Here is a 24,855-nt window from a genome sequence, read left to right as displayed (position 1 = left end):
TTATTCTTTCTTTGTTTTTCTATCCATCGCCTCCCTGAGAGCTCTCTTTTCTCTCCTTGCCACGCCTCTTCTCTTTTCACATTCTTTCAACTCTCCCTCTCGCCTCCGCTCCCGCACTTCCTCGCTCATGGAGAGGGTGATGTCACAAAGCCTTCATCTGTCTCTCTCTCTCCTTTTGGCGCTTACAGAAGAGCAAGAAGGATAGAGCGATGATGTCACTGATTGTAAGACCTTGTCAAGAAAGGGTTTGAGCACTGGGAGCCAAAGTGAACAGAACCGAATCCACAAGATGGAGCTGTCCTGAAAATAGATCTAAGCAGATCCATAGATACACTAGACACAGTTTGACAAACGCAATTCATGAAAAGTTGCAAGACAAATGTTAGAATGATAAGAATGTTGTCTTTATGTAGCTGTTGGTTCCAACATGGAGGATAGTTAGCGGAACTCTGTACATCTGGGACTCTATAAACCAAAGACCCAAACAGAGGTGGTTAGTGTGCGGCTCAGTCCCATAGTGGTTCACTTTAGAGGGTTAGAGTCCTTTTAGAAGATTTAGGCTGTTTCTCAAATGGCACCATATTCTCTATATGCCTCTATATATGGTTCTGCTCTATATGTCTCTATATATGGGTCTGCTCTATATGTCTCTATATATGTGTCTGCTCTATATTCCTCTATATATGGGTCTGCTCTATATGTCTCTATATATGGGTATGCTCTATATTCCTCTATATATGGGTCTGCTCTATATGTCTCTATATATGGGTATGCTCTATATGCCTCTATATATGGGTCTGCTCTATATGTCTCTATATATGGGTCTGCTCTATATTCCTCTATATATGGGTCTGCTCTATATTCCTCTATATATGGGTCTGCTCTATATTCCTCTGTATATGGGTCTGCTCTATATTCCTCTATATATGGGTCTGCTCATTGAGGATTTGTCCTAATAGAATCTTTGGAATATAACATTTGAAATAAAATAGAACCCACTGAAATAAAAACCTTTGGCTCTCATATGCACTTCCTACTTCCTGGTCTCTACTATGACATCATTGCTTGCTGTCCTGTCTTTGTGTGTGGCAGGGTGCTGGCATGTGACGCTGGTGTTGGTGTGTTCTCCTCTTCCTCCTCTTCTTCTCTCTGACTAACAGATGCAGACCAAACTGGAGCATGCCCATATTAAGGAGGTTGAGCAGAGCCTTCTGTTTGAAAAGACCAAAGCTGACAAACTGCAGAGGGATTTAGAGGACACTAGGGTAATGCCATCATAGACATAAGATATATAACATCATTGGGTACTACTTCTGGATATTCCTGGATCTTATATTCTAGACACAGTAGGGTTGGGGTGTATGTTGCGGATCAATGTAGTTTTCGATATAGATGTCCACAGCCATCTGGCAAAGAAAAAAGGAATGTTTGCAACTCTGGTATGCTCCCATGGTGATTTAATCAGACGCACAATAAAGACAATGTTTTGATCCGAGTTGGCTCATACACCACTGTGAAGCACACCTACTGAAATACCTCTAGAGGCATGTACATCTGGTCAGTTAAATACATATAGTACATTAACATCACAATAAATATTACCCAGTAGACATATGGAAAAACATTAATACATTTCGTTTTTTTTATCCATGTCAAGTCATATAGGTTTACAATAGATAATAGACAAATGCGTCAATCATTTTGTATACAATATTATATAGGGAAAATGGAAGAAAGCAGAGCACATTTTACTGAAATTGTTTTCTATCTAGTTCTTCATTTAGACCTCTTAAAGACAGAATGTTGAAGAAATGTACCGGTAATCAAAAGGACTCTTGTCTCAGGAGGAAATACTCAAATTGCCACAGCATTCCACAATGTTTCTTCTGGATGCCCCAAACTCTCTGGAACAAAAAGCTGTTCTCATGCTGTTGCGACTTGTATCTTAGTCTTATCTGCACATTCTTACCCTGCCTTGATACTGTTCTTCATATAGGGCATAAATTATATTGGATTTATTTTAAAATATATTGTTGCCCTATCTCAAAAAAGCTGGATGGGCTAGGGCTGGCTCTCTCTCTCTCTGCCCTCTCATTCCCCCCTCTTATTCTCCCTCCCCCTTCTCTCTCTCCTCAGGTGGCCACAGTGTCTGAGCGGTCCAGGATCATGGAGCTGGAGAGAGAGGTAGCGGAGCTGCAGTTGAGACTACGCTCCTCCCAGCAGACAGGGGGCGCTGTGTCGCTGTCACCAGAGGCGCTCAGCAACCTCAAGGCCCGGGCCCAGTCCCAGGAGAAGAAGGTGGGGGGTCTCATAGTCATGGTCAAAAAACATCCCCTTAATAACTTCTTAGCTCCTACCCCTCTACCAGGGATGGGCAACTCAAATCCCAATTTGTAGGATTTGGGACATCAATTTGTGCCCCTCTAGTATGATATGTTGCGTTACGTTACGTTATGAATGGAGTATTGGTCCTACAATATCATACGAATTAGATGACGTAATGTATCATACATCTTGTCTGGTCGTACAATATCATACGAATTAGATGACGTAATGTATCATACATCTTGTCTGGTCGTACAATATCATACGAATTAGATTATGTAATGTATCATACATCTTGTCTGGTCGTACAATATCATACGAATTAGATGACGTAATGTATCATACATCTTGTCTGGTCGTACAATATCATACGAATTAGATGACGTAATGTATCATACATCTTGTCTGGTCGTACAATATCATACGAATTAGATGACGTAATGTATCATACATCTTGTCTGGTCGTACAATATCATACGAATTAGATGACGTAATGTATCATACATTTTGTCTGGCCGTACAAATCATACAAATTAGATTATGTAATGTATCATACATCTTGGAGTGCATTTGGAAACGTACGGTGCATTCGGAAAGTATTCAGACCCCTTGACTTTTTACACATTTTGTTACGTTACAGCCTTATTCTAAAAGGATTCAATTTTTTATTCTTCTCATCAGTCTACACACAATACTCCACAATGACAAAACAAAACTGTTTTTATGAATTTTTGCAAATTTATAAACATAAAAATACTGATATCACATTTTTATAAGTATTCAGACACTTTACTCAGTACTTTGTTGAAGCACCTTTGGCAGCGATTACAGCCTTGAGTCTTCTTGGGTCTGACGCTACAAGCTTGGCATACCTGTATTTGGGGAGTTTCTCCCATTCTTCTCTGCAGATCCTCTCAAACTCTGTCAGGTTGGATGGGGAGTGTCGCTGCACAGCTTTTTTCAGGTCTCTCCAGAGATGTTTGATCGGGTTCAAGTCCGGGCTATGGCTGAGCCACTCAAGACGTTCAGAGACTTGTCTGAGGTCCTGAGCGCTCTGGAGCAGGTTTTCATGAAGGATCTCTCAGTACTTTGCTCCGTTCATCTTTCCCTTGATCCTGACTAGTCTCCCAGTTCCTGCCGCTGAAAAACATCCCCACAGCATGATGCTGCCACCACCATGCTTCACCGTAGGGATGGTGCCAGGTTTCCTCCAAACGTGAAGCTTGGCATTCAGGCCAAAGAGTTCAATCTTGGTTTCATCAGACCAGAGAATCTTGTTTCTCATGGTCTGAGAGTCTTTATTTTCCTTTTGGCAAACCCCAAGTGGGCTGTCATGTGTCTTTTACTGGGGATTGGCTTCCGTCTGGCCACTCTACCATAAAGGCCTGATTGGTGGAGTGCAGCAGAGATGGTTGTCCTTCTGGAAGTTTCTTCCAACTCCACAGAGAAACTCGAGCTCTCTGAGTGACTAGCGGGTTCTTGGTCACCTCCCTGACCGAGGCCATTCTCCCCCGATTGCTCAGTTTGGCTGGGCAGCCAACTGTAGGAAGGGTCTTGTTGGTTCTCAACTTCTTCCATGTAAGAGTGATGGACCCCACTGTGTTCTTGGGGACCTTCAATTCTGCAGAAATGTTTTGTTACCCTTCTCCAGATCTGTGCCTTGACACAATCCTGCCCCAGAGCTCTTCAGACAATTCCTTCAACCTCATGGTTTGGTTTTTGCTCAGACATGCACTGTCAACTGTGGGGCCTTATATTGACAGGTGTGTGCCTTTCCAAATCATGTCCAATCAATTTCATTTACCACAGGTGGACTCAAGTCAAGTTGTAGAAACATGATCAATGGAAACAGGATGCACCAAAGCTCAATTTCGATTCTCATATCTCAGGGTCTGAATACTTATGTAAATAAGGTATTTCTGTTTTTATTTTTAATACATTTGCAAAAATGTCTAAAAACCAGTTTTCACTTTGTCATTATGGGGCATTGTCTGTAGATTGATGAGAATTTTTTTTTGAATAAGGCTGTAATGTAACAAAATGTGGAAAATGGGTCTGAAAATGTGGGGGCTGAATACTTCTGAATGCGCTGTATAGCATTATACGTCTTGCTCTGAGACCACTTTTCCTCCCAACCATCCTCCCCGACCAACCTCCCTTCTTTTGTTTCTGTCGTAAGTAACCATACCATTATTCCATTTGTAACTTAAGGTAACATTCATACTAAATGGAGGTACACAAATATATACTGAACAAAAATATAAGTGCAACATGTAAAGTGTTGGTCCCATGTTTCATGAGCTGAAATAAAAGTTTCGAGAATTTGGCAGTATGTCCAACCGGCCTCACAAACGCAGAACACGTGTAACCACGCCAGCCCAGGACCGCCACATCTGGCTTCTTCACCTGAGGGATCGTCTGAGACCAGTCACCTGGACAGCTGATGAAACAGAGGAGTGTTTCTGTCTGTAATAAAGCCCTTTTATGGGGAAAAACTCATTCTGATTGGCTGCGCCCCTATGCCCTCCCAGGCCCACCCATGGCTGCACCCCTGCCCAGTCATGTGAAATCCATAGATTAGGGTCTAATGAATTTATTTCAATTGATTGATTTCCTTATATGAACTGTAACTCAGTAAAAGCATTGAAATTGTTGCATGTTGCATTTATATTTTTGTTCAGTATATGTTCCGAAGCCGATGTCTGTTTAATATGGTCAGGCTGCCAGTCCTGGCCTGCTGTGTGTGTAGGCTTTTGTTCCAGCCTGGTCATTCCCATGGTCTTTGCATTTACAATCATCTGTTTTTTCTGGTTTTGCCTCCCTTTGGACATTACTATGTCTCCTGTCTGTCTTCCCCTCCAGATCAGTGAACTGAATGTGAATCTGGACAGCAGGCAGAAACAGCTATGCTCTGTAGAAGACGACAAGAGCTCCCTGGAACAGCAGCTAACCAGCCTGGTGAGACACCCACACACACGTGTACACACACACACACACGTATACACACACACGGTCATGATGATAAAAGTTGTTATCCTTCCCTGTATAGCTCATGGAGAAAGAATGTTTTTGCTCTCTAGTCAATCAATCAATCAATCAATCAATCAAATGTATTTATAGAGCCCTTTTTACACAGTCCCTAACTTACTAACTTACTACTAACTTACTACCCTGAGACAATGCAGAGTATAGCCCACATAGCCCTCCCCAACCGCACGAGCCTGAGGGTGCGCAAAACCGGACAGGAAGAACACGTCAGGGACTCAACCCACTCAAGTCTAGTATAGAGAAATAATCCTGGCATGACCTGATGCACCCCTCCTAGGGACGACATGGGAGAGCGCGAGCAGCCAGTGACTCAGCCCCCATAATAGGGTCAGCGGCAGAGAATCCCAGTGGAGAGGGGTGCCGGCCAGGCAGAGAATCCCAGTGGAGAGGGGTGCCGGCCAGGCAGAGAATCCCAGTGGAGAGGGGTGCCGGCCAGGCAGAGAATCCCAGTGGAGAGGGGTGCCGGCCAGGCAGAGAATCCCAGTGGAGAGGGGTGCCGGCCAGGCAGAGAATCCCAGTGGAGAGGGGTGCCGGCCAGGCAGAGAATCCCAGTGGAGAGGGGTGCCGGCCAGGCAGAGACAGCAAGGGTAGTTCGTCACTTCAGTGCCTTGCCGTTCACCTTTGCACCCCTCGGCCGGACTACACTCAATCATAGGACCTACTGAAGAGTGACGTTTGTTGTTGTGTTGTTCTTTGTTTGTTTGCCATTTCAGAGACAGAAACTGGACGTAGCAGAGGAAATGAACAAGAGGACGGCCCGAACCATGCAAGGTAAGCAAAGCAGCCCTAAGAGAGGCACTGGTAAAGATTCATCATGAAGAGTCTCTCCGACTTTTGTTGCAGAGCTGAAGAGAGGAGAGCATACGGAAAAAGAGAGGGAGGCACAGAGAGAAGAGAACCAAGGCAAAGAGAAAGAGCTTCAGGATAGACTGACGCAGGTGTGTGTGTGTGTCTGTGCATCTACGTGCGTGCGTGCCTGCGTGTGTGCCTGCGTGCGTGTGTTGGCAAGTGTGTATTGTATGATAACAATTGTCTTTCTGTCGGTTGTGTGTGCCTGTATGTGTGCAGGTGGAAATGTGTGTATGTAATGTTTGTATCATGATGTATGCATGAAAACAGCAGCTGTGACACACAAGGTCACATGATGTTCATCCAGACCCACCGAAGCTGAGCTAGATCTCTGAGACTGAAACTAGATCTCTGAGGCTGAAGCTAGATCTCTGAGACTGAAGCTAAAGATAGATTTCTGAGGCTGAAGCTAAAGCTAGATCTCTGAGGCTGAAGCTAGATCTCTGAGACTGAAGCTAGATCTCTGAGACTGAAGCTAGATCGTTTGAGGCTGAAGCTAGAGTCTCTGAGACTGAAGCTAGATCTCTGAGACTGAAGCTAAAGCTAGATCTCTGAGGCTGAAGCTAGATCTCTGAGGCTGAAGCTAGAGAGCTGAGAGTCTCTGAGACTGAAGCTAGATCTCTGAGACTGAAGCTAGATCTCTGAGACTGAAGCTAAAGCTAGATCTCTGAGGCTGAAGCTAGATCTCTGAGGCTGAAGCTAGATCTCTGAGACTGAAGCTAGATCTCTGAGGCTGAAGCTAGATCTCTGAGGCTGAAGCTAGATCTCTGAGACTGAAGCTAGATCTCTGAGACTGAAGCTAGATCTCTGAGACTGAAGCTAAAGCTAGATCTCTGAGGCTGAAGCTAAAGCTAGATCTCTGAGGCTGAAGCTAGATCTCTGAGGCTGAAGCTAGATATCTGAGACTGAAGCTAGATCTCTGAGACTGAAGCTAGATCTCTGAGGCTGAAGCTAGATCTCTGAGACTGAAGCTAGATCTCTGAGACTGAAGCTAAAGCTAGATCTCTGAGGCTGAAGCTAGAGTCTCTGAAGCTGAAGCTAGATCTCTGAGACTGAAGCTAGATCTCTGAGTGAAGCTAAAGCTAGATCTCTGAGGCTGAAGCTAGATCTCTGAGACTGAAGCTAGATCTCTGAGACTGAAGCTAGATCTCTGAGGCTGAAGCTAAAACTAGATCTCTGAGGCTGAAGCTAGATCTCTGAGACAGAAGCTAAAGCTAGATCTCTGAGGCTGAAGCTAAAGCTAGATCTCTGAGGCTGAAGCTAGATCTCTGAGACTGAGCTAGATCTCTGAGGCTGAAGCTAGATCTCTGAGACTGAAGCTAAAGCTAGATCTCTGAGGCTGAAGCTAGATCTCTGAGGCTGAAGCTAAACTAGATCTCTGAGGCTGAAGCTAGATCTCTGAGACAGAAGCTAAAGCTAGATCTCTGAGGCTGAAGCTAAAGCTAGATCTCTGAGGCTGAAGCTAGATCTCTGAGGCTGAAGCTAGATCTCTGAGGCTGAAGCTAGATCTCTGAGACTGAAGCTAAGCTAGATCTCTGAGTGAAGCTGAAGCTAGATCTCTGAGGCTGAAGCTAGATCTCTGAGACTGAAGCTAGATCTCTGAGACTGAAGCTAGATCTCTGAGGCTGAAGCTAAATCTCTGAGACTGAAGCTAGATCTCTGAGACTGAAGCTAAAGCTAGATCTCTGAGGCTGAAGCTAGATCTCTGAAGCTGAAGCTATGGCTGCAGGCTAGCTTAACAATGTCACCACGTGACTAACCTTTTCCATGTCTCTTTAATATGCAGGCAGGCATCTACTTTATGTAATGTTTATGTAACTAAATAACTAGTTAATGTTCCACCATAGTTCATTATTAAAGATGTATTATTTCAAATGAACTTTTAACAATTAACTTTCAATTAAATTTTAAGAGGCTGTTCCTGTGGATTTAGACATCTTGTAGAAGTAGAATGATTAATTTGTTTTATAGCTTTAGAGAAAGAATTACAGTATGTATTATTGATGGGATTTGTGGAGACTTGCGCCAATGGTTGGTCAATAGTTTTAAACAAAAGTTAGATAAAAATAAATGATATCATGTTTACTCAACATGTCCCCTCCCCCAGGCTGCTGAGTCATCAGAGAGGACCGCCCACTCACTGGAGCAGCTGACCAATGAGAAGACAGCGCTAAAGGCTCAGGTGAGGATGGGGGTAGTAGCTGCGATGAAAAATCAGTTTGTCATATCTCTGATGTAAAGCAGGCTTTAATGTGTTCATATGTGTGTTTATGGGAACTTCATATGTGTCTGTGTGCGCATATTTCTGGGTGTCCTGAGGGACTATTGCTTTATATTCACCTGAGTATTACATACAGTGCTGTATGAATGTCTGGTCACCACATAGACCCAGTCATGCATAAAATACTCCTAGGCATCTCTCTCTCTCTCTCTCTCTCTCTCTCTCTCTCTCTCTCTCTCTCTCTCTCTCTCTCTCTCTCTCTCTCTCTCTCTCTCTCTCTCTCTCTCTCTCTCTCTCTCTCTCTCTACTCTCTCAATCTCTCTCTCTCTGTTCCTCACTCTTTCTCTCTCTATACTTTATCCCTCTCTGTTCCTCACTCTTTCTCTCTCTATACTTTATCCCTCTCTGTTCCTCACTCTTTCTCTCTCTATACTTTATCCCTCTCTGTTCCTCACTCTTTCTCTCTCTACACTTTATCCCTCTCTGTTCTTCACTCTTTCTCTCTCTACACTTTATCCCTCTCTGTTCCTCACTCTTTCTCTCTCTACACTTTATCCCTCTCTGTTTCACTCTCTTTCTTCCAATCGATCCATTGCTCTTTATTGCCCCCCTTCTATTCTATTACCCCTCTCCTCATCTCTGCCTTCATCCATCCTCTCTTTCTCTCTCTGTCCATGCATCTTTTTTGTCATCTTTTTGTCATCTCGATGAGATGAGACAAGACTGTAACTACCAGGGGCGGCAGGTAGCCTAGTGGTTAGAGCATTGGACTTGTAACTGAAAGGTTGCTAGATCAAATCCCTGAGCTGACAAGGTAAGAATCTGTTGTTCTGCCCCTGAACAAGTAGGCCGTCATTGTAAATCAGATTTTGTTATTAACTGACTTGCCTAGTTAAATGAAAATAAAATCTCCTCACCCCCTCTCTCTGGACATAGTGACCCAGCCATGCTAGCTATGTCTTTGGGCTCCAGATGGTCAGTCTGATGACTGCAGGGAAACAGATTAGAGGGGAATACACACACGCTTAATCTGGGGAGTGAATTGCTTTGTGAGTGACTGTGGGTGTAGTTTCCAGTTAGACCTGAACTGAGCCATTCCTTCTGTTCTACTGTCCTAATCGAGTGATGAATCATTAGTACCTCTCCTTAATTTCTCTCACTCAGTCTTAGGCAGGGGGCGTACCGCCTTGCAAGGCGGGCTATCTACAGATGTAGGATCTTAATTTGATCCAGTTTGTTAAAGCAAGAAAATGATCCTGCAGCAACAGGAAATGGGAATTTTTATGTGGATTATAATCATACATTTTTGTAGGGATTTATGCATTTTTCATTAGGGCAAATCAAGTCTGAAATTTCAAAGTGGAAATTACAAATTTTAGAAGCCTTGTTAAAACTCAAATACACTACAAGTTTGTATTTCCTGTCAGCAACAAAAGAGTTAAGATCAAATTAAGATCCTACATCTGAGGGGCCTCCTGAGTGGCGCAGTGGTCTAAGGCACTCCATCGCAGTGCTAGCTGTGCCACTAGAGATTCTGGGTTTGAGTCCAGGCTCTGTCTCAGCCGGCCGCGACCGGGAGACCCATGGGGCGGTGCACAATTGGGGAGGGGAGGGTTTGGCCAGCAGGGATGTCCTTGTCCCATCGCGCTCTTGCGACTCCTGTGGCGGGCCGGGCACAGTGCATGCTGACACGGTTGCCAGGAGTACGGTGTTTCCTCTAACACATTGGTGTGGTTGGCTTCTGGGTTAAGTGGGCATTGTGTCAAGAAGCAGCGGGGTTGGGTTGTGGTTCGGAGGACGCACGGCTCTCGACCTTCACCTCTCCCGAGTCCGTACGGGAGTTGCAGCGATGAGACAAGACTGTAACTGCTGATTGGATACCACGAAGTTGGGGAGAAAAAGCTTTTTAAAAGATGTAATTTGTTTTACCCATCTACCAGTAGTGGCCTTCTTTACGAGGCAAATGTCCCTGGTCTTTGTGTTTTTTTCTGTGTTTGAAATTCACTGCTCGACTGAGGGACCTTACAGATAATTGTATGTGTGGAGTACAGAGATGAATGAGGTAGTCATTCAAATATCATGTTAAACACTATGAGTCCATGCAACTTATTATGTGACTTGTTAAGCACATTTTACTCCTGAACTTAGGCTAGCCATAACAAAGGGGTTGAATACTTATTGACTGAAGACACTTAAGCTTTTCATTTGTAAAAAAAAAAAATCTCAAAAAACATAATTCCACTTTGACACTATGGGGTATTGTGTGTAGGCCAGTGACCCAAAAAATATTTGTTATAAATGTTACATTCAGGATGCAACACAACAACGTGGAAAAAGTCAAGGGGTGTGAATACTTTCTGAATGCACTGTATAGGTAGGGATAAAGTGACTAGGCAACAGGATAGATAAACAGTAGCAGCAGCGTATATGATGAGTCAAAAGAGTTAGTGCAGAAAGGGTCAATGCAGATAGTTAAATAGTTAACCAATAGCTACCCGGACTAACTATTTAGCAGTCTTATGGCTTGGGGGTAGTAGCTGTTCAGGGTCCTGTTGGTTCCAGACTTGGTGCATTGGTACCACTTGCCGTGCGGTAGCAGAGAGAACAGTGTGGCTGGAGTTTTTGACCATTTTTAAGGCCTTCCTCTGACACTGCCTGGTATAGAGGTCCTGGATAGCAGGGAGTTCGGCCCCAGTGATGTACTGGCCGTACCCACTACCATATGTAGCCTCTTGCGGTCGGATGCCAAGCAGTTGCCATACCAAGCGGTGATGCAGCCAGTTAGGATGCTCTCGATGGTGCAGCTATTCAGCTCAGCTGCGAAATACGACTGGCTTAGCCACAAAATATAACATAGACGTTTTGAAAATGCCTGAGTCTTTTGAATATAAGGAATAGGAATACTGAAAGGAGTCTGAAAGAGTCGTTAAAGAGGTCCATCTTGAAGAGGGATCCGATGTGGTGCTGATGAGATTAGAAAAATCCCTTTAAATAGAGAGGCTTTTGGAGAGCAGTGGTTTTATTTTAGTGAAGGGTGCTTAGCCTCACACACACACACACACACACACACATACACACACACTCTCTCTCTCTCGTTCTCGTTCTCACTCTCTCAAACTCCACTCACTCTTACTCCAACACGTTATTTTAAGTGCTGCGATGCTCTTACTGCCCTCCCTCCCCTCGCTCTCCTCTTCACCCGCAGGCTGTGATGTAATCGTGCATGTGTCAGTGTGAGCCCCGGCAGCTGTGTGTGTGCCACATGCATGGATAGGCAGAACATTACATTATTTGTACACACACTCATGTGTAGACTACTGCATATCTTTAATTTTTTTATTTAAAAAAATAATAATTAGACTACTGCATATCATTACTGTCTGATGAAAACCTCGTAACTCCATTTTTGCCCATTTTTCATTTTTTTTTTTTACATTTATTGAAAGCGGTAACTTCCCTCAATGTACTATGAACATTTCATGACTCTGTGACCAAGAAAATGTGTTCAAAATAGCTTCTAAAGTTTCATAATTGTACGTTTGTTAATGGAAAAATGTGATTTTTACAAAGAAATCCTGAAAAGTTTATGTTTTGGAGATGAGAGGTTTTCATCAGACAGCAACTATATGCTTGTTAGTTATATGGAGCAACAGTGTTGGTCTGACCATATAGACCCAGCGATCGCTATTTTGCCTCTGAGAAGGAACATATGTGATTTGCTTATCTTTGAAAAGCATTGGTTGATCTTTGAGAGGAATACGTTCTGATTGGGTGATCTAAATCTGTGTATGCTCCAGAGATAGAGATGCTGCTAATAAAACTGAAGGGAGGCAACCCTCTCTTTACCTTTATGCAGGGCCATGTACAGTGCATTCGGGAAGTATTCAGACCCCTTGACTTTTTCCAGATTTTGTTAGGTTACAGCCTTATTCTAAAATTGATTAAATCGTTTTTCCCCCTCATCAATCTACACACAATACCCCATAATGACAAAGCAAAAACAGGTTTTTAGGCATTTTATGCAATTTTTGTCCGAAACCAATATCCAATATTTCTAAGCAATCTAGTACAGTATAGTTGAAACACACACACTGACCAAAAATGTATTTTGTTGGCATTTACGTATGTCCCCATTACCAGTAAAACATAATCAAAAACTATTTCTTTCACTTACTTGCTGTGCTCTTTCGTTCATTTGTTCAGTCGTTTCATTCTCAACCAGGATTTCATTGTACATGTCAAGCAGTGAAGTTTCAGCTTTGTCTGTCCGTGGCCTCTTCTGTCGTGGGTCCTCTTCCTCGTTGCACACTGTCACCATTTCCATCTTGTCCAGCTGTGTTTGTAACAATTCACATAAACCCTGTTTCTTGTTTGCATCGAAGTAGTGGTTCTTGTACCTAGCATCGAGCATGGTGGCGATACAGTAAAGAGGCTCAGAGAGAATGCCACTGTATCGCTTGTTCACAGCCTCTAGTAGAGTACTTTTGTAAGTTTTAACCCCACGGTCTGTTGGCAGTTTTATTGAGCAGGCTTTTCAATGCCATGACAGAGGGTATCACGTCTGCTGCAGATGCAGTTGATGAGCTTATTTTGAGTCAGTTGTTCGAATGGAGTTGTGTTCATGTTTTCAATGAGAGTCCACTGGTTTGTACTGATTGTTGCAGGTAACTCATAGTCAGCTCACGCCAAGCACTCGTTTTTGTTCCAACAGGCTCTCCATCATGTAAAAAGTACTGTTCCATCTGGTGGAAACGTCTTGCTTAAGCCTTTTAATTTTCATTCCAAGCTGCTCCTGTATTGCTTGCAGGCGGCTGTATGCTAGCTGTGAGTGTTTAAAATGAGCCACTATCTTCCTACCTGTTGCCACTGTGCAGGATATGCTGCGTTGGGCCAAAACACCTTCGTTCACAGCCAGTTGCAACGTGTGTGCCATGCAAGGCAAACTGGCGACTCCGCATTGTTCCAAAGCATTTGTCATGTTACGTGCATTATCACGTAGCACAGCATGTACATTGTTCTTGGGGATTTTCCAAGTTTCAAACATGTTCTCAAATGCCATTGAAAAGGCAGCAGCCGAATGAGAACCAGCACATTCTTGAGCATGCAATACGGCTTTCCTCAGTACGAAATCCTCGTCGACCCACTGTGCTGTCAGACTCTGGCCCAAATGTCAGTCGTGAAGCTAATAGCAGTGACGCCCATAGCAGGTAGCTCATGGATGTGCGTTTCAACAATACTGTGTAACTCCGGTAGGGCAACATCTGAAAAATAGTGCGTACTTGGTAGTGTGTACCAGGGCTTGAGGTACTCCACCAGTCGGCGAAAGCCAAAATCATCCACGACAGAGAACGTTGATTGTCAAAGGCAATGACTTCCATGATCTTGGCGTTAATGGATTTCGCCTTTGAGTTGTCTCGCTGAAATGTTCTTACGCTTTCAAAAGACTGCCCAACTTGAACATGTTTAGTTGTTGGAAGTGTGCGCTTAGTTTTTTTCTACTTTTGTTCTAAGTAGTCGCTGAACGTCTGGGGGTGATGATCTTTCATCCCTCGGTAAATAATAGCAGCACAAACATTGCATATGGCCTTTTTGTTATCTTCCTTTGAGACTTCAAAATAGATCCACACAGCAGACATTGTGGGCTAGGTTAGGAATGGTGTGTATTTGTCGTGCCGTCATTACGTTATCTACCTACACTACCGTTCAGAGGTTTGGGGTCACTTAGAAATGTTCTTGTCTTGAGATGTTGCTTCAATATATCCACATAATTGTCCTTCCTCATGATGCCATCTGTTTTGTGAAGTGCACCAGTCCCTCCTGCAGCAAAGCACCCCCACAACATGATGCTACTACCCCCGTGCTTCACGGTTGGGATGGTGTTCTTCGGCTTACAAGCTACCCCTTTTTCCTCAAAACATAACAATGGTCATTATGGCCAAACAGTTCTATTTTTGTTTCATCAGACCAGAGGACATTTCTCCAAAAAGTACGATCTTTGTCCCCATGTGCAGTTGCAAACCGTAGTCTGGCTTTTTTATGGCGGTTTTGGAGCAGTGGCTTCTTCCCTGCTGAGAGGCCTTTCAGGTTATGTCGATAAAGGACTCGTTTTACTGTGGATATAGATACTTTTGTACCTGTTTCCTCCAGCATCTTCACAAGGTCCTTTGCTGTTGTTCTGGGATTGATTTGCACTTTTCGCACCAAAGTACTTTCATCTCTAGGAGACAGAACGCGTCTCCTTCCTGAGCGGTATGATGGCTGTGTGGTCCCATGGTGTTTATCCTTGCGTACTATTGTTTGTACAGATTAACGTGGTACCTTCAGGTGTTTGGAAATTGCTCCCAAGGATGAACCAGACTTGTTGAGGTCTACAATTATTTTTCTGAGGTCTTGGCTGATTTCTTTTGATTTTCCCATGCTGTCAAGCAAAGAGGCACTGAGTTTGAAGGTAGGCCTTGAAATACATCCACAGGAGCACCTCCAATTAACTAAAATTATGTCAATTAGCCTATCAGAAGCTTCTAAAGCCATGGCATCATTTTCTGGAATTTTCCAAGCTGTTTAAAGGCACAGTCAACTTAGTGTATGTACACTTCTGACCCACTGGAATTGTGATGCAGTGAATTATAAGTGAAATAATCTGTCTGTTAACAATTGTTGGAAAAATTACTTGTGTCATGCACAAAGTAGATGTCCTAACCAACTTGCCAAAACTATAGTTTGTTAACAAGAAATTTGTGGAGTGGTTGACAAACAAGTTTTAATGACTCCAACTTAAGTGTATGTAAACTTCCGACTTCAACTGTGTATATATATAAAAAATTATATCACATTTAAAATACATCAATAAAAAAAGGATGTACCTAAGCTCAATTTTGATTCTCATAGCAAAGGTTCTGAATACTTTCTGTTTTTAATTTGAATACATTTGCAATAATTTCACAAAATCTGTTTTCGCTTCGTCATTATGGGGTATTGTATGTACATTGATGAGGAAACATTTTTATTTAATTGATTTTAGAATAAGACTGTAACGTAACAAAATGTGGAAAAGTAAAGGGGTCTGAATACTTAACGAATGCACTGTATAGATATAATATAGAGCTGTAATAGAGCCAGATATGTAGCGATCCATAGATCTACCTATCTATCCTGGATCACAACTGTTGGTCTTTCAGTCAGTCAACTGGTTGGGACGTGGGAGGCTGATTGATTGAAGGGTTTTCTGACCGACTGTGAATAAAGTGTGAAGGTGGAACCAATCGAGTCCAGAAGAGATTGTAAGTGTCTGTGAGAGTGTGTGTGTGTGTGCATTGCGTGACTAAGTGAATGAGTGAGAGATTATGCATTTCTGTGAGTGTGAGTGAGTGAGTGATATTGTGTGTGCCAGAAAGAGAGTGAGTGTGTGCGTGCGTGCGTGAGGGTGGGAAGAGGAGCCTGTTGGGACTTACATAATGAAGGCGCTGCTCCTCTCTGTTGCGTGTGCAAGTGTGTGTGTGAGCCAGCCAGCTAGCGAGCGTGTGCTCAGGCGACACACACACACACACACATTCACATTCTTTCTCTTACCTCTCTCTGGCGGGCACGGTAGGGGGTGGGAGCTGATGGTTTATTGATAGGGAGGCTGCTTTATTGTGTGTGTCAGTGGGAGAGAACACTGGGATAGTACAGTATTGACATTTAGAGGGACAGTCCTGCCACTGGGACAGACAGACCAGTACTGGGGGAGAGAGAGAGCTCTGACGGAGGACCACACTGTACGGTAGAGCTGTTCAGGCATGGATGTGGCTGCTATGCACCAGGGCTATCCAAGCAGCGTCTACTCCTCTCACTACCAGGTAAACACAGCTGTTCGGTTCCTCGCATCAGATTTCTTACATCTGTGTGTCGTCATTCAAATGGAATGGTGATGTTTTAGCTGATTGTTTTTTAGTTGGACCCTGTGTTTCAATCTGCTGCAGGTGTGTTCTATTTGGGGGCGATTTGTTCTTGAAAGATAATTGAGGGAGGATGAGTGAGGATGATTTGAATATGAAAGTACTTGAGGTTACTGATTTAGGTGATTGTATTTTTAGGAAGAGAGATTGTTGTTTTTGCCTTTGGGACTGAGGATGAGTTTGTTGTCTGGTTGTTTGTATCTTGTTGGATGTGTGTGTGTAGGCGGCCCGTGGGGGATTTTCTTTGGCCCCCCCAAGTTTTTACATTTAAAAAAAAAATAATTCGTTGTTGGACATAAAATTCTGTAAAATCAACAGGAAATCTATTTAAAGGTATTTTAAATAAGAAATCTGTTCCCAAATATCCCAATCATAAATAGAGAGTCATATGTGATCGTATCCCAGTGTAATCAAGGTTTGAAAATATTCTGTTTTTGTCAAATACTATATTGGTTTGGACTTCTTGCGCTCAATCTGCAGTGTACAAATGATTTCTAATTATGTTCTGGCAACCCGACCATCCTAAAGAAAACATCAGCCCGTCGCTGAATGGAATTGCGGACCCCGTCTTGGTAGTAGTGAAAGCTTAAAATGACTTAGAATTTGAATCATGATTTGAACGTTCATGGTTTGATCCCCCCTGCGCTGCTGTCCCTTTAGGAACAAACATTATCTTTTTGTCATTATCATTATCTCTGTGTGGTCTCTGCTGGTTTTGCCTCAGAGCAACCATCTCCTCCCTAATGGTGGTTTAACTGACGATGGAGGAACCATCTCCTCCCTAATGGTGGTTTAACTGGTGATGGAGGAACCATCTCCTCCCTAATGGTGGTTTAACTGATGGAGGAACCATCTCCTCCCTAATGGTGGTTTAACTGATGGAGGAACCATCTCCTCCCTAATGGTGGTTTAACTGATGATGGAGGAACCATCTCCTCCCTAATGGTGGTTTAACTGACGATAGAGGAACCATCTCCTCTCTAATGGTGGTTTAACTGACGATGGAGGAACCATCTCCTCCCTAATGGTGGTTTAACTGACGATGGAGGAACCATCTCCTCCCTAATGGTGGTTTAACTGACGATGGAGGAACCATCTCCTCCCTAATGGTGGTTTAACTGACGATGGAGGAACCATCTCCTCCCTAATGGTGGTTTAACTGATGATGGAGGAACCATCTCCTCCCTAATGGTGGTTTAACTGATGATGGAGGAACCATCTCCTCCCTAATGGTGGTTTAACTGATGATGGAGGAACCATCTCCTCCCTAATGGTGGTTTAACTGATGGAGGAACCATCTCCTCCCTAATGGTGGTTTAACTGATGGAGGAACCATCTCCTCCCTAATGGTGGTTTAACTGATGGAGGAACCATCTCCTCCCTAATGGTGGTTTAACTGATGGAGGAACCATCTCCTCCCTAATGGTGGTTTAACTGATGATGGAGGAACCATCTCCTCCCTAATGGTGGTTTAACTGATGGAGGAACCATCTCCTCCCTAATGGTGGTTTAACTGATGATGGAGGAACCATCTCCTCCCTAATGGTGGTTTAACTGATGGAGGAACCATCTCCTCCCTAATGGTGGTTTAACTGATGGAGGAACCATCTCCTCCCTAATGGTGGTTTAACTGACGATGGAGGAACCATCTCCTCCCTAATGGTGGTTTAACTGATGGAGGAACCATCTCCTCCCTAATGGTGGTTTAACTGATGGAGGAACCATCTCCTCCCTAATGGTGGTTTAACTGATGATGGAGGAACCATCTCCTCCCTAATGGTGGTTTAACTGATGGAGGAACCATCTCCTCCCTAATGGTGGTTTAACTGATGATGGAGGAACCATCTCCTCCCTAATGGTGGTTTAACTGATGGAGGAACCATCTCCTCCCTAATGGTGGTTTAACTGATGATGGAGGAACCATCTCCTCCCTAATGGTGGTTTAACTGATGATGGAGGAACCATCTCCTCCCTAATGGTGGTTTAACTGATGGAGGAACCATCTCCTCCCTAATGGTGGTTTAACTGATGGAGGAACCATCTCCTCCCTAATGGTGGTTTAACTGATGGAGGAACCATCTCCTCCCTAATGGTGGTTTAACTGATGATGGAGGAGCCATCTCCTCCCTAATGGTGGTTTAACTGATGGAGGAACCATCTCCTCCCTAATGGTGGTTTAACTGATGGAGGAACCATCTCCTCCCTAATGGTGGTTTAACTGATGGAGGAACCATCTCCTCCCTAATGGTGGTTTAACTGATGATGGAGGAACCATCTCCTCCTTAATGGTTGTTAAGCTGATGATGGAGGAACCATCTCCTCCCTAATGGTGGTTTAACTGATGGAGGAACCCGCTCCTCCCTAATGGTGGTTTAACTGATGATGGAGGAACCATCTATTCCCTAATGGTGGTTTAACTGACGATGGAGGAACCATCTCCTCCCTAATGGTGGTTTAACTGACGATGGAGGAACCATCTCCTCCCTAATGGTGGTTTAACTGATGATGGAGGAACCATCTCCTCCCTAATGGTGGTTTAACTGATGGAGGAACCATCTCCTCCCTAATGGTGGTTTAACTGATGATGGAGGAACCATCTCCTCCCTAATGGTGGTTTAACTGATGATGGAGGAACCATCTCCTCCCTAATGGTGGTTTAACTGACGATGGAGGAACCATCTCCTCCCTAATGGTGGTTTAACTGATGGAGGAACCATCTCCTCCCTAATGGTGGTTTAACTGGTGATGGAGGAACCATCTCCTCCCTAATGGTGGTTTAACTGATGGAGGAACCATCTCCTCCCTAATGGTGGTTTAACTGATGATGGAGGAACCATCTCCTCCCTAATGGTGGTTTAACTGATGGAGGAACCATCTCCTCCCTAATGGTGGTTTAACTGATGGAGGAACCATCTCCTCCCTAATGGTGGTTTAACTGATGGAGGAACCATCTCCTCCCTAATGGTGGTTTAACTGATGATGGAGGAACCATCTCCTCCCTAATGGTGGTTTAACTGATGATGGAGGAACCATCTCCTCTCTAATGGTGGTTTAACTGACGATGGAGGAACCATCTCCTCCCTAATGGTGGTTTAACTGATGGAGGAACCATCTCCTCCCTAATGGTGGTTTAACTGATGATGGAGGAACCATCTCCTCCCTAATGGTGGTTTAACTGATGATGGAGGAACCATCTCCTCCCTAATGGTGGTTAAACTGACGATGGAGGAACCATCTCCTCCCTAATGGTGGTTTAACTGATGGAGGAACCATCTCATCCCTAATGGTGGTTTAACTGATGGAGGAACCATCTCCTCCCTAATGGTGGTTTAACTGACGATGGAGGAACCATCTTCTCCCTAATGGTGGTTTAACTGACGATGGAGGAACCATCTCCTCCCTAATGGTGGTTTAACTGATGATGGAGGAACCATCTCCTCCCTAATGGTGGTTTAACTGACGATGGAGGAACCATCTCCTCCCTAATGGTGGTTTAACTGATGGAGGAACCATCTCCTCCCTAATGGTGGTTTAACTGATGGAGGAACCATCTCCTCCCTAATGGTGGTTTAACTGACGATGGAGGAACCATCTCCTCCCTAATGGTGGTTTAACTGATGGAGGAACTATCTCCTCCCTAATGGTTGTTTAACTGATGATGGAGGAACCATCTCCTCCCTAATGGTGGTTTAACTGATGATGGAGGAACCATCTCCTCCCTAATGGTGGTTTAACTGATGGAGGAACCATCTCCTCCCTAATGGTGGTTTAACTGATGATGGAGGAACCATCTCCTCTCTAATGGTGGTTTAACTGATGGAGGAACCCGCTCCTCCCTAATGGTGGTTTAACTGATGGAGGAACCATCTCCTCCCTAATGGTGGTTTAACTGATGGAGGAACCCGCTCCTCCCTAATGGTGGTTTAACTGATGGAGGAACCATCTCCTCCCTAATGGTGGTTTAACTGATGATGGAGGAACCATCTCCTCCCTAATGGTGGTTTAACTGATGGAGGAACCATCTCCTCCCTAATGGTGGTTTAACTGACGATGGAGGAACCATCTCCTCCCTAATGGTGGTTTAACTGATGATGGAGGAACCATCTCCTCCCTAATGGTGGTTTAACTGATGATGGAGGAACCATCTCCTCCCTAATGGTGGTTTAACTGATGATGGAGGAACCATCTCCTCCCTAATGGTGGTTTAACTGATGGAGGAACCATCTCCTCCCTAATGGTGGTTTAACTGATGGAGGAACCATCTCCTCCCTAATGGTGGTTTAACTGATGGAGGAACCCGCTCCTCCCTAATGGTGGTTTAACTGATGATGGAGGAACCATCTCCTCCCTAATAGTGGTTTAACTGACGATGGAGGAACCATCTCCTCCCTAATGGTGGTTTAACTGATGATGGAGGAACCATCTCCTCCCTAATGGTGGTTTAACTGATGGAGGAACCATCTCCTCCCTAATGGTGGTTTAACTGATGATGGAGGAACCATCTCCTCCCTAATGGTGGTTTAACTGATGGAGGAACCATCTCCTCCCTAATGGTGGTTTAACTGATGATGGAGGAACCATCTCCTCCCTAATGGTGGTTTAACTGATGATGGAGGAACCATCTCCTCCCTAATGGTGGTTTAACTGATGGAGGAACCATCTCCTCCCTAATGGTGGTTTAACTGATGGAGGAACCATCTCCTCCCTAATGGTGGTTTAACTGATGGAGGAACCATCTCCTCCCTAATGGTGGTTTAACTGATGGAGGAACCATCTCATCCCTAATGGTGGTTTAACTGATGGAGGAACCATCTCCTCCCTAATGGTGGTTTAACTGACGATGGAGGAACCATCTTCTCCCTAATGGTGGTTTAACTGACGATGGAGGAACCATCTCCTCCCTAATGGTGGTTTAACTGATGATGGAGGAACCATCTCCTCCCTAATGGTGGTTTAACTGACGATGGAGGAACCATCTCCTCCCTAATGGTGGTTTAACTGATGGAGGAACTATCTCCTCCCTAATGGTTGTTTAACTGATGATGGAGGAACCATCTCCTCCCTAATGGTGGTTTAACTGATGATGGAGGAACCATCTCCTCCCTAATGGTGGTTTAACTGATGATGGAGGAACCATCTCCTCCCTAATGGTGGTTTAACTGATGATGGAGGAACCATCTCCTCCCTAATGGTGGTTTAACTGATGATGGAGGAACCATCTCCTCCCTAATGGTGGTTTAACTGATGGAGGAACCATCTCCTCCCTAATGGTGGTTTAACTGATGGAGGAACCATCTCCTCCCTAATGGTGGTTTAACTGATGATGGAGGAACCATCTCCTCCTTAATGGTTGTTAAGCTGATGATGGAGGAACCATCTCCTCCCTAATGGTGGTTTAACTGATGGAGGAACCCGCTCCTCCCTAATGGTGGTTTAACTGATGATGGAGGAACCATCTATTCCCTAATGGTGGTTTAACTGACGATGGAGGAACCATCTCCTCCCTAATAGTGGTTTAACTGACGATGGAGGAACCATCTCCTCCCTAATGGTGGTTTAACTGATGGAGGAACCATCTCCTCCCTAATGGTGGTTTAACTGATGATGGAGGAACCATCTCCTCCCTAATGGTGGTTTAACTGATGGAGGAACCATCTCCTCCCTAATGGTGGTTTAACTGATGATGGAGGAACCATCTCCTCCCTAATGGTGGTTTAACTGATGATGGAGGAACCATCTCCTCCCTAATGGTGGTTTAACTGATGGAGGAACCATCTCCTCCCTAATGGTGGTTTAACTGATGGAGGAACCATCTCCTCCCTAATGGTGGTTTAACTGATGGAGGAACCATCTCCTCCCTAATGGTGGTTTAACTGATGGAGGAACCATCTCCTCCCTAATGGTGGTTTAACTGATGGAGGAACCATCTCCTCCCTAATGGTGGTTTAACTGATGATGGAGGAACCATCTCCTCCTTAATGGTTGTTAAGCTGATGATGGAGGAACCATCTCCTCCCTAATGGTGGTTTAACTGATGGAGGAACCCGCTCCTCCCTAATGGTGGTTTAACTGATGATGGAGGAACCATCTATTCCCTAATGGTGGTTTAACTGACGATGGAGGAACCATCTCCTCCCTAATGGTGGTTTAACTGACGATGGAGGAACCATCTCCTCCCTAATGGTGGTTTAACTGATGATGGAGGAACCATCTCCTCTCTAATGGTGGTTTAACTGATGGAGGAACCATCTCCTCCCTAATGGTGGTTTAACTGATGATGGAGGAACCATCTCCTCCCTAATGGTGGTTTAACTGATGGAGGAACCATCTCCTCCCTAATGGTGGTTTAACTGATGATGGAGGAACCATCTCCTCCCTAATGGTGGTTTAACTGATGGAGGAACCATCTCCTCCCTAATGGTGGTTTAACTGACGATGGAGGAACCATCTCCTCCCTAATGGTGGTTTAACTGATGGAGGAACCATCTCCTCCCTAATGGTGGTTTAACTGATGATGGAGGAACCATCTCCTCCCTAATGGTGGTTTAACTGGTGATGGAGGAACCATCTCCTCCCTAATGGTGGTTTAACTGATGGAGGAACCATCTCCTCCCTAATGGTGGTTTAACTGATGATGGAGGAACCATCTCCTCCCTAATGGTGGTTTAACTGGTGATGGAGGAACCATCTCCTCCCTAATGGTGGTTTAACTGATGGAGGAACCATCTCCTCCCTAATGGTGGTTTAACTGATGATGGAGGAACCATCTCCTCCCTAATGGTGGTTTAACTGATGATGGAGGAACCATCTCCTCCCTAATGGTGGTTAAACTGACGTTGGAGGAACCATCTCCTCCCTAATGGTGGTTTAACTGATGGAGGAACCATCTCATCCCTAATGGTGGTTTAACTGATGGAGGAACCATCTCCTCCCTAATGGTGGTTTAACTGACGATGGAGGAACCATCTTCTCCCTAATGGTGGTTTAACTGACGATGGAGGAACCATCTCCTCCCTAATGGTGGTTTAACTGATGATGGAGGAACCATCTCCTCCCTAATGGTGGTTTAACTGATGGAGGAACCATCTCCTCCCTAATGGTGGTTTAACTGATGGAGGAACCATCTCCTCCCTAATGGTGGTTTAACTGATGGAGGAACCATCTCCTCCCTAATGGTGGTTTAACTGACGATGGAGGAACCATCTCCTCCCTAATGGTGGTTTAACTGATGATGGAGGAACCACCTCCTCCCTAATGGTGGTTTAACTGATGGAGGAACCATCTCCTCCCTAATGGTGGTTTAACTGATGGAGGAACCATCTCCTCCCTAACGGTGGTTTAACTGGTGATGGAGGAACCATCTCCTCCCTAATGGTGGTTTAACTGATGATGGAGGAACCATCTCCTCCCTAATGGGGGTTTAACTGATGATGGAGGAACCATCTCCTCCCTAATGGGGGTTTAACTGGTGATGGAGGAACCATCTCCTCCCTAATGGTGGTTTAACTGATGATGGAGGAACCATCTCCTCCCTAATGGTGGTTTAACTGATGGAGGAACCATCTCCTCCCTAATGGTGGTTTAACTGATGGAGGAACCATCTCCTCCCTAATGGTGGTTTAACTGATGGAGGAACCATCTCCTCCTTAATGGTGGTTTAACTGATGATGGAGGAACCATCTCCTCCCTAATGGTGGTTTAACTGATGGAGGAACCATCTCCTCCCTAATGGTGGTTTAACTGATGGAGGAACCATCTCCTCCCTAATGGTGGTTTAACTGATGATGGAGGAACTATCTCCTCCCTAATGGTGGTTTAACTGATGATGGAGGAACCATCTCCTCCCTAATGGTGGTTTAACTGATGATGGAGGAACCATCTCCTCCCTAATGGTGGTTTAACTGACGATGGAGGAACCATCTATTCCCTAATGGTGGTTTAACTGATGATGGAGGAACCATCTCCTCCCTAATGGTGGTTTAACTGATGATGGAGGAACCATCTCCTCCCTAATGGTGGTTTAACTGATGATGGAGGAACCATCTCCTCCCTAATGGTGGTTTAACTGATGGAGGAACCATCTCCTCCCTAATGGTGGTTTAACTGATGGAGGAACCATCTCCTCCCTAATGGTGGTTTAACTGACGATGGAGGAACCATCTCCTCCCTAATGGTGGTTTAACTGACGATGGAGGAACCATCTCCTCCCTAATAGTGGTTTAACTGATGATGGAGGAACCATCTCCTCCCTAATGGTGGTTTAACTGATGATGGAGGAACCATCTCCTCCCTAATGGTGGTTTAACTGATGATGGAGGAACCATCTCCTCCCTAATGGTGGTTTAACTGATGATGGAGGAACCATCTCCTCCCTAATGGTGGTTTAACTGATGATGGAGGAACCATCTCCTCCCTAATGGTGGTTTAACTGACGATGGAGGAACCATCTCCTCCCTAATGGTGGTTTAACTGATG

The 24,855-nt window shown here is 44.4% G+C and overlaps 1 protein-coding gene across 2 annotated transcripts in view; it reads left to right on the top strand.

The window, feature by feature from the left end:
• LOC106568293 (CAP-Gly domain-containing linker protein 1) overlaps positions 1 to 24,855 on the top strand; it is a 51,667-nt gene that overhangs the window by 12,130 nt on the left and 14,682 nt on the right. Inside the window, exons 10-15 of one of the 2 annotated variants that reach the window (XM_014138495.3) lie at positions 1,161 to 1,265; positions 2,137 to 2,298; positions 5,188 to 5,283; positions 6,087 to 6,144; positions 6,217 to 6,311; positions 8,330 to 8,404. In XM_014138495.3, the coding sequence (XP_013993970.1) occupies positions 1,161 to 1,265; positions 2,137 to 2,298; positions 5,188 to 5,283; positions 6,087 to 6,144; positions 6,217 to 6,311; positions 8,330 to 8,404 (591 nt within the window). The remainder of the gene's footprint in view (positions 1 to 1,160; positions 1,266 to 2,136; positions 2,299 to 5,187; positions 5,284 to 6,086; positions 6,145 to 6,216; positions 6,312 to 8,329; positions 8,405 to 24,855) is intronic. The other variant, XM_082960488.1, reaches the window with a different exon arrangement.

The sequence above is a fragment of the Salmo salar genome, chromosome 13 (genome assembly GCF_965601325.2).
Source record: "Salmo salar chromosome 13, fSalSal1, whole genome shotgun sequence".
In the NCBI taxonomy this organism is placed as follows: Eukaryota; Metazoa; Chordata; class Actinopteri; order Salmoniformes; family Salmonidae; genus Salmo; species Salmo salar.
This window is presented reverse-complemented; position numbering and strand designations above follow the sequence as displayed.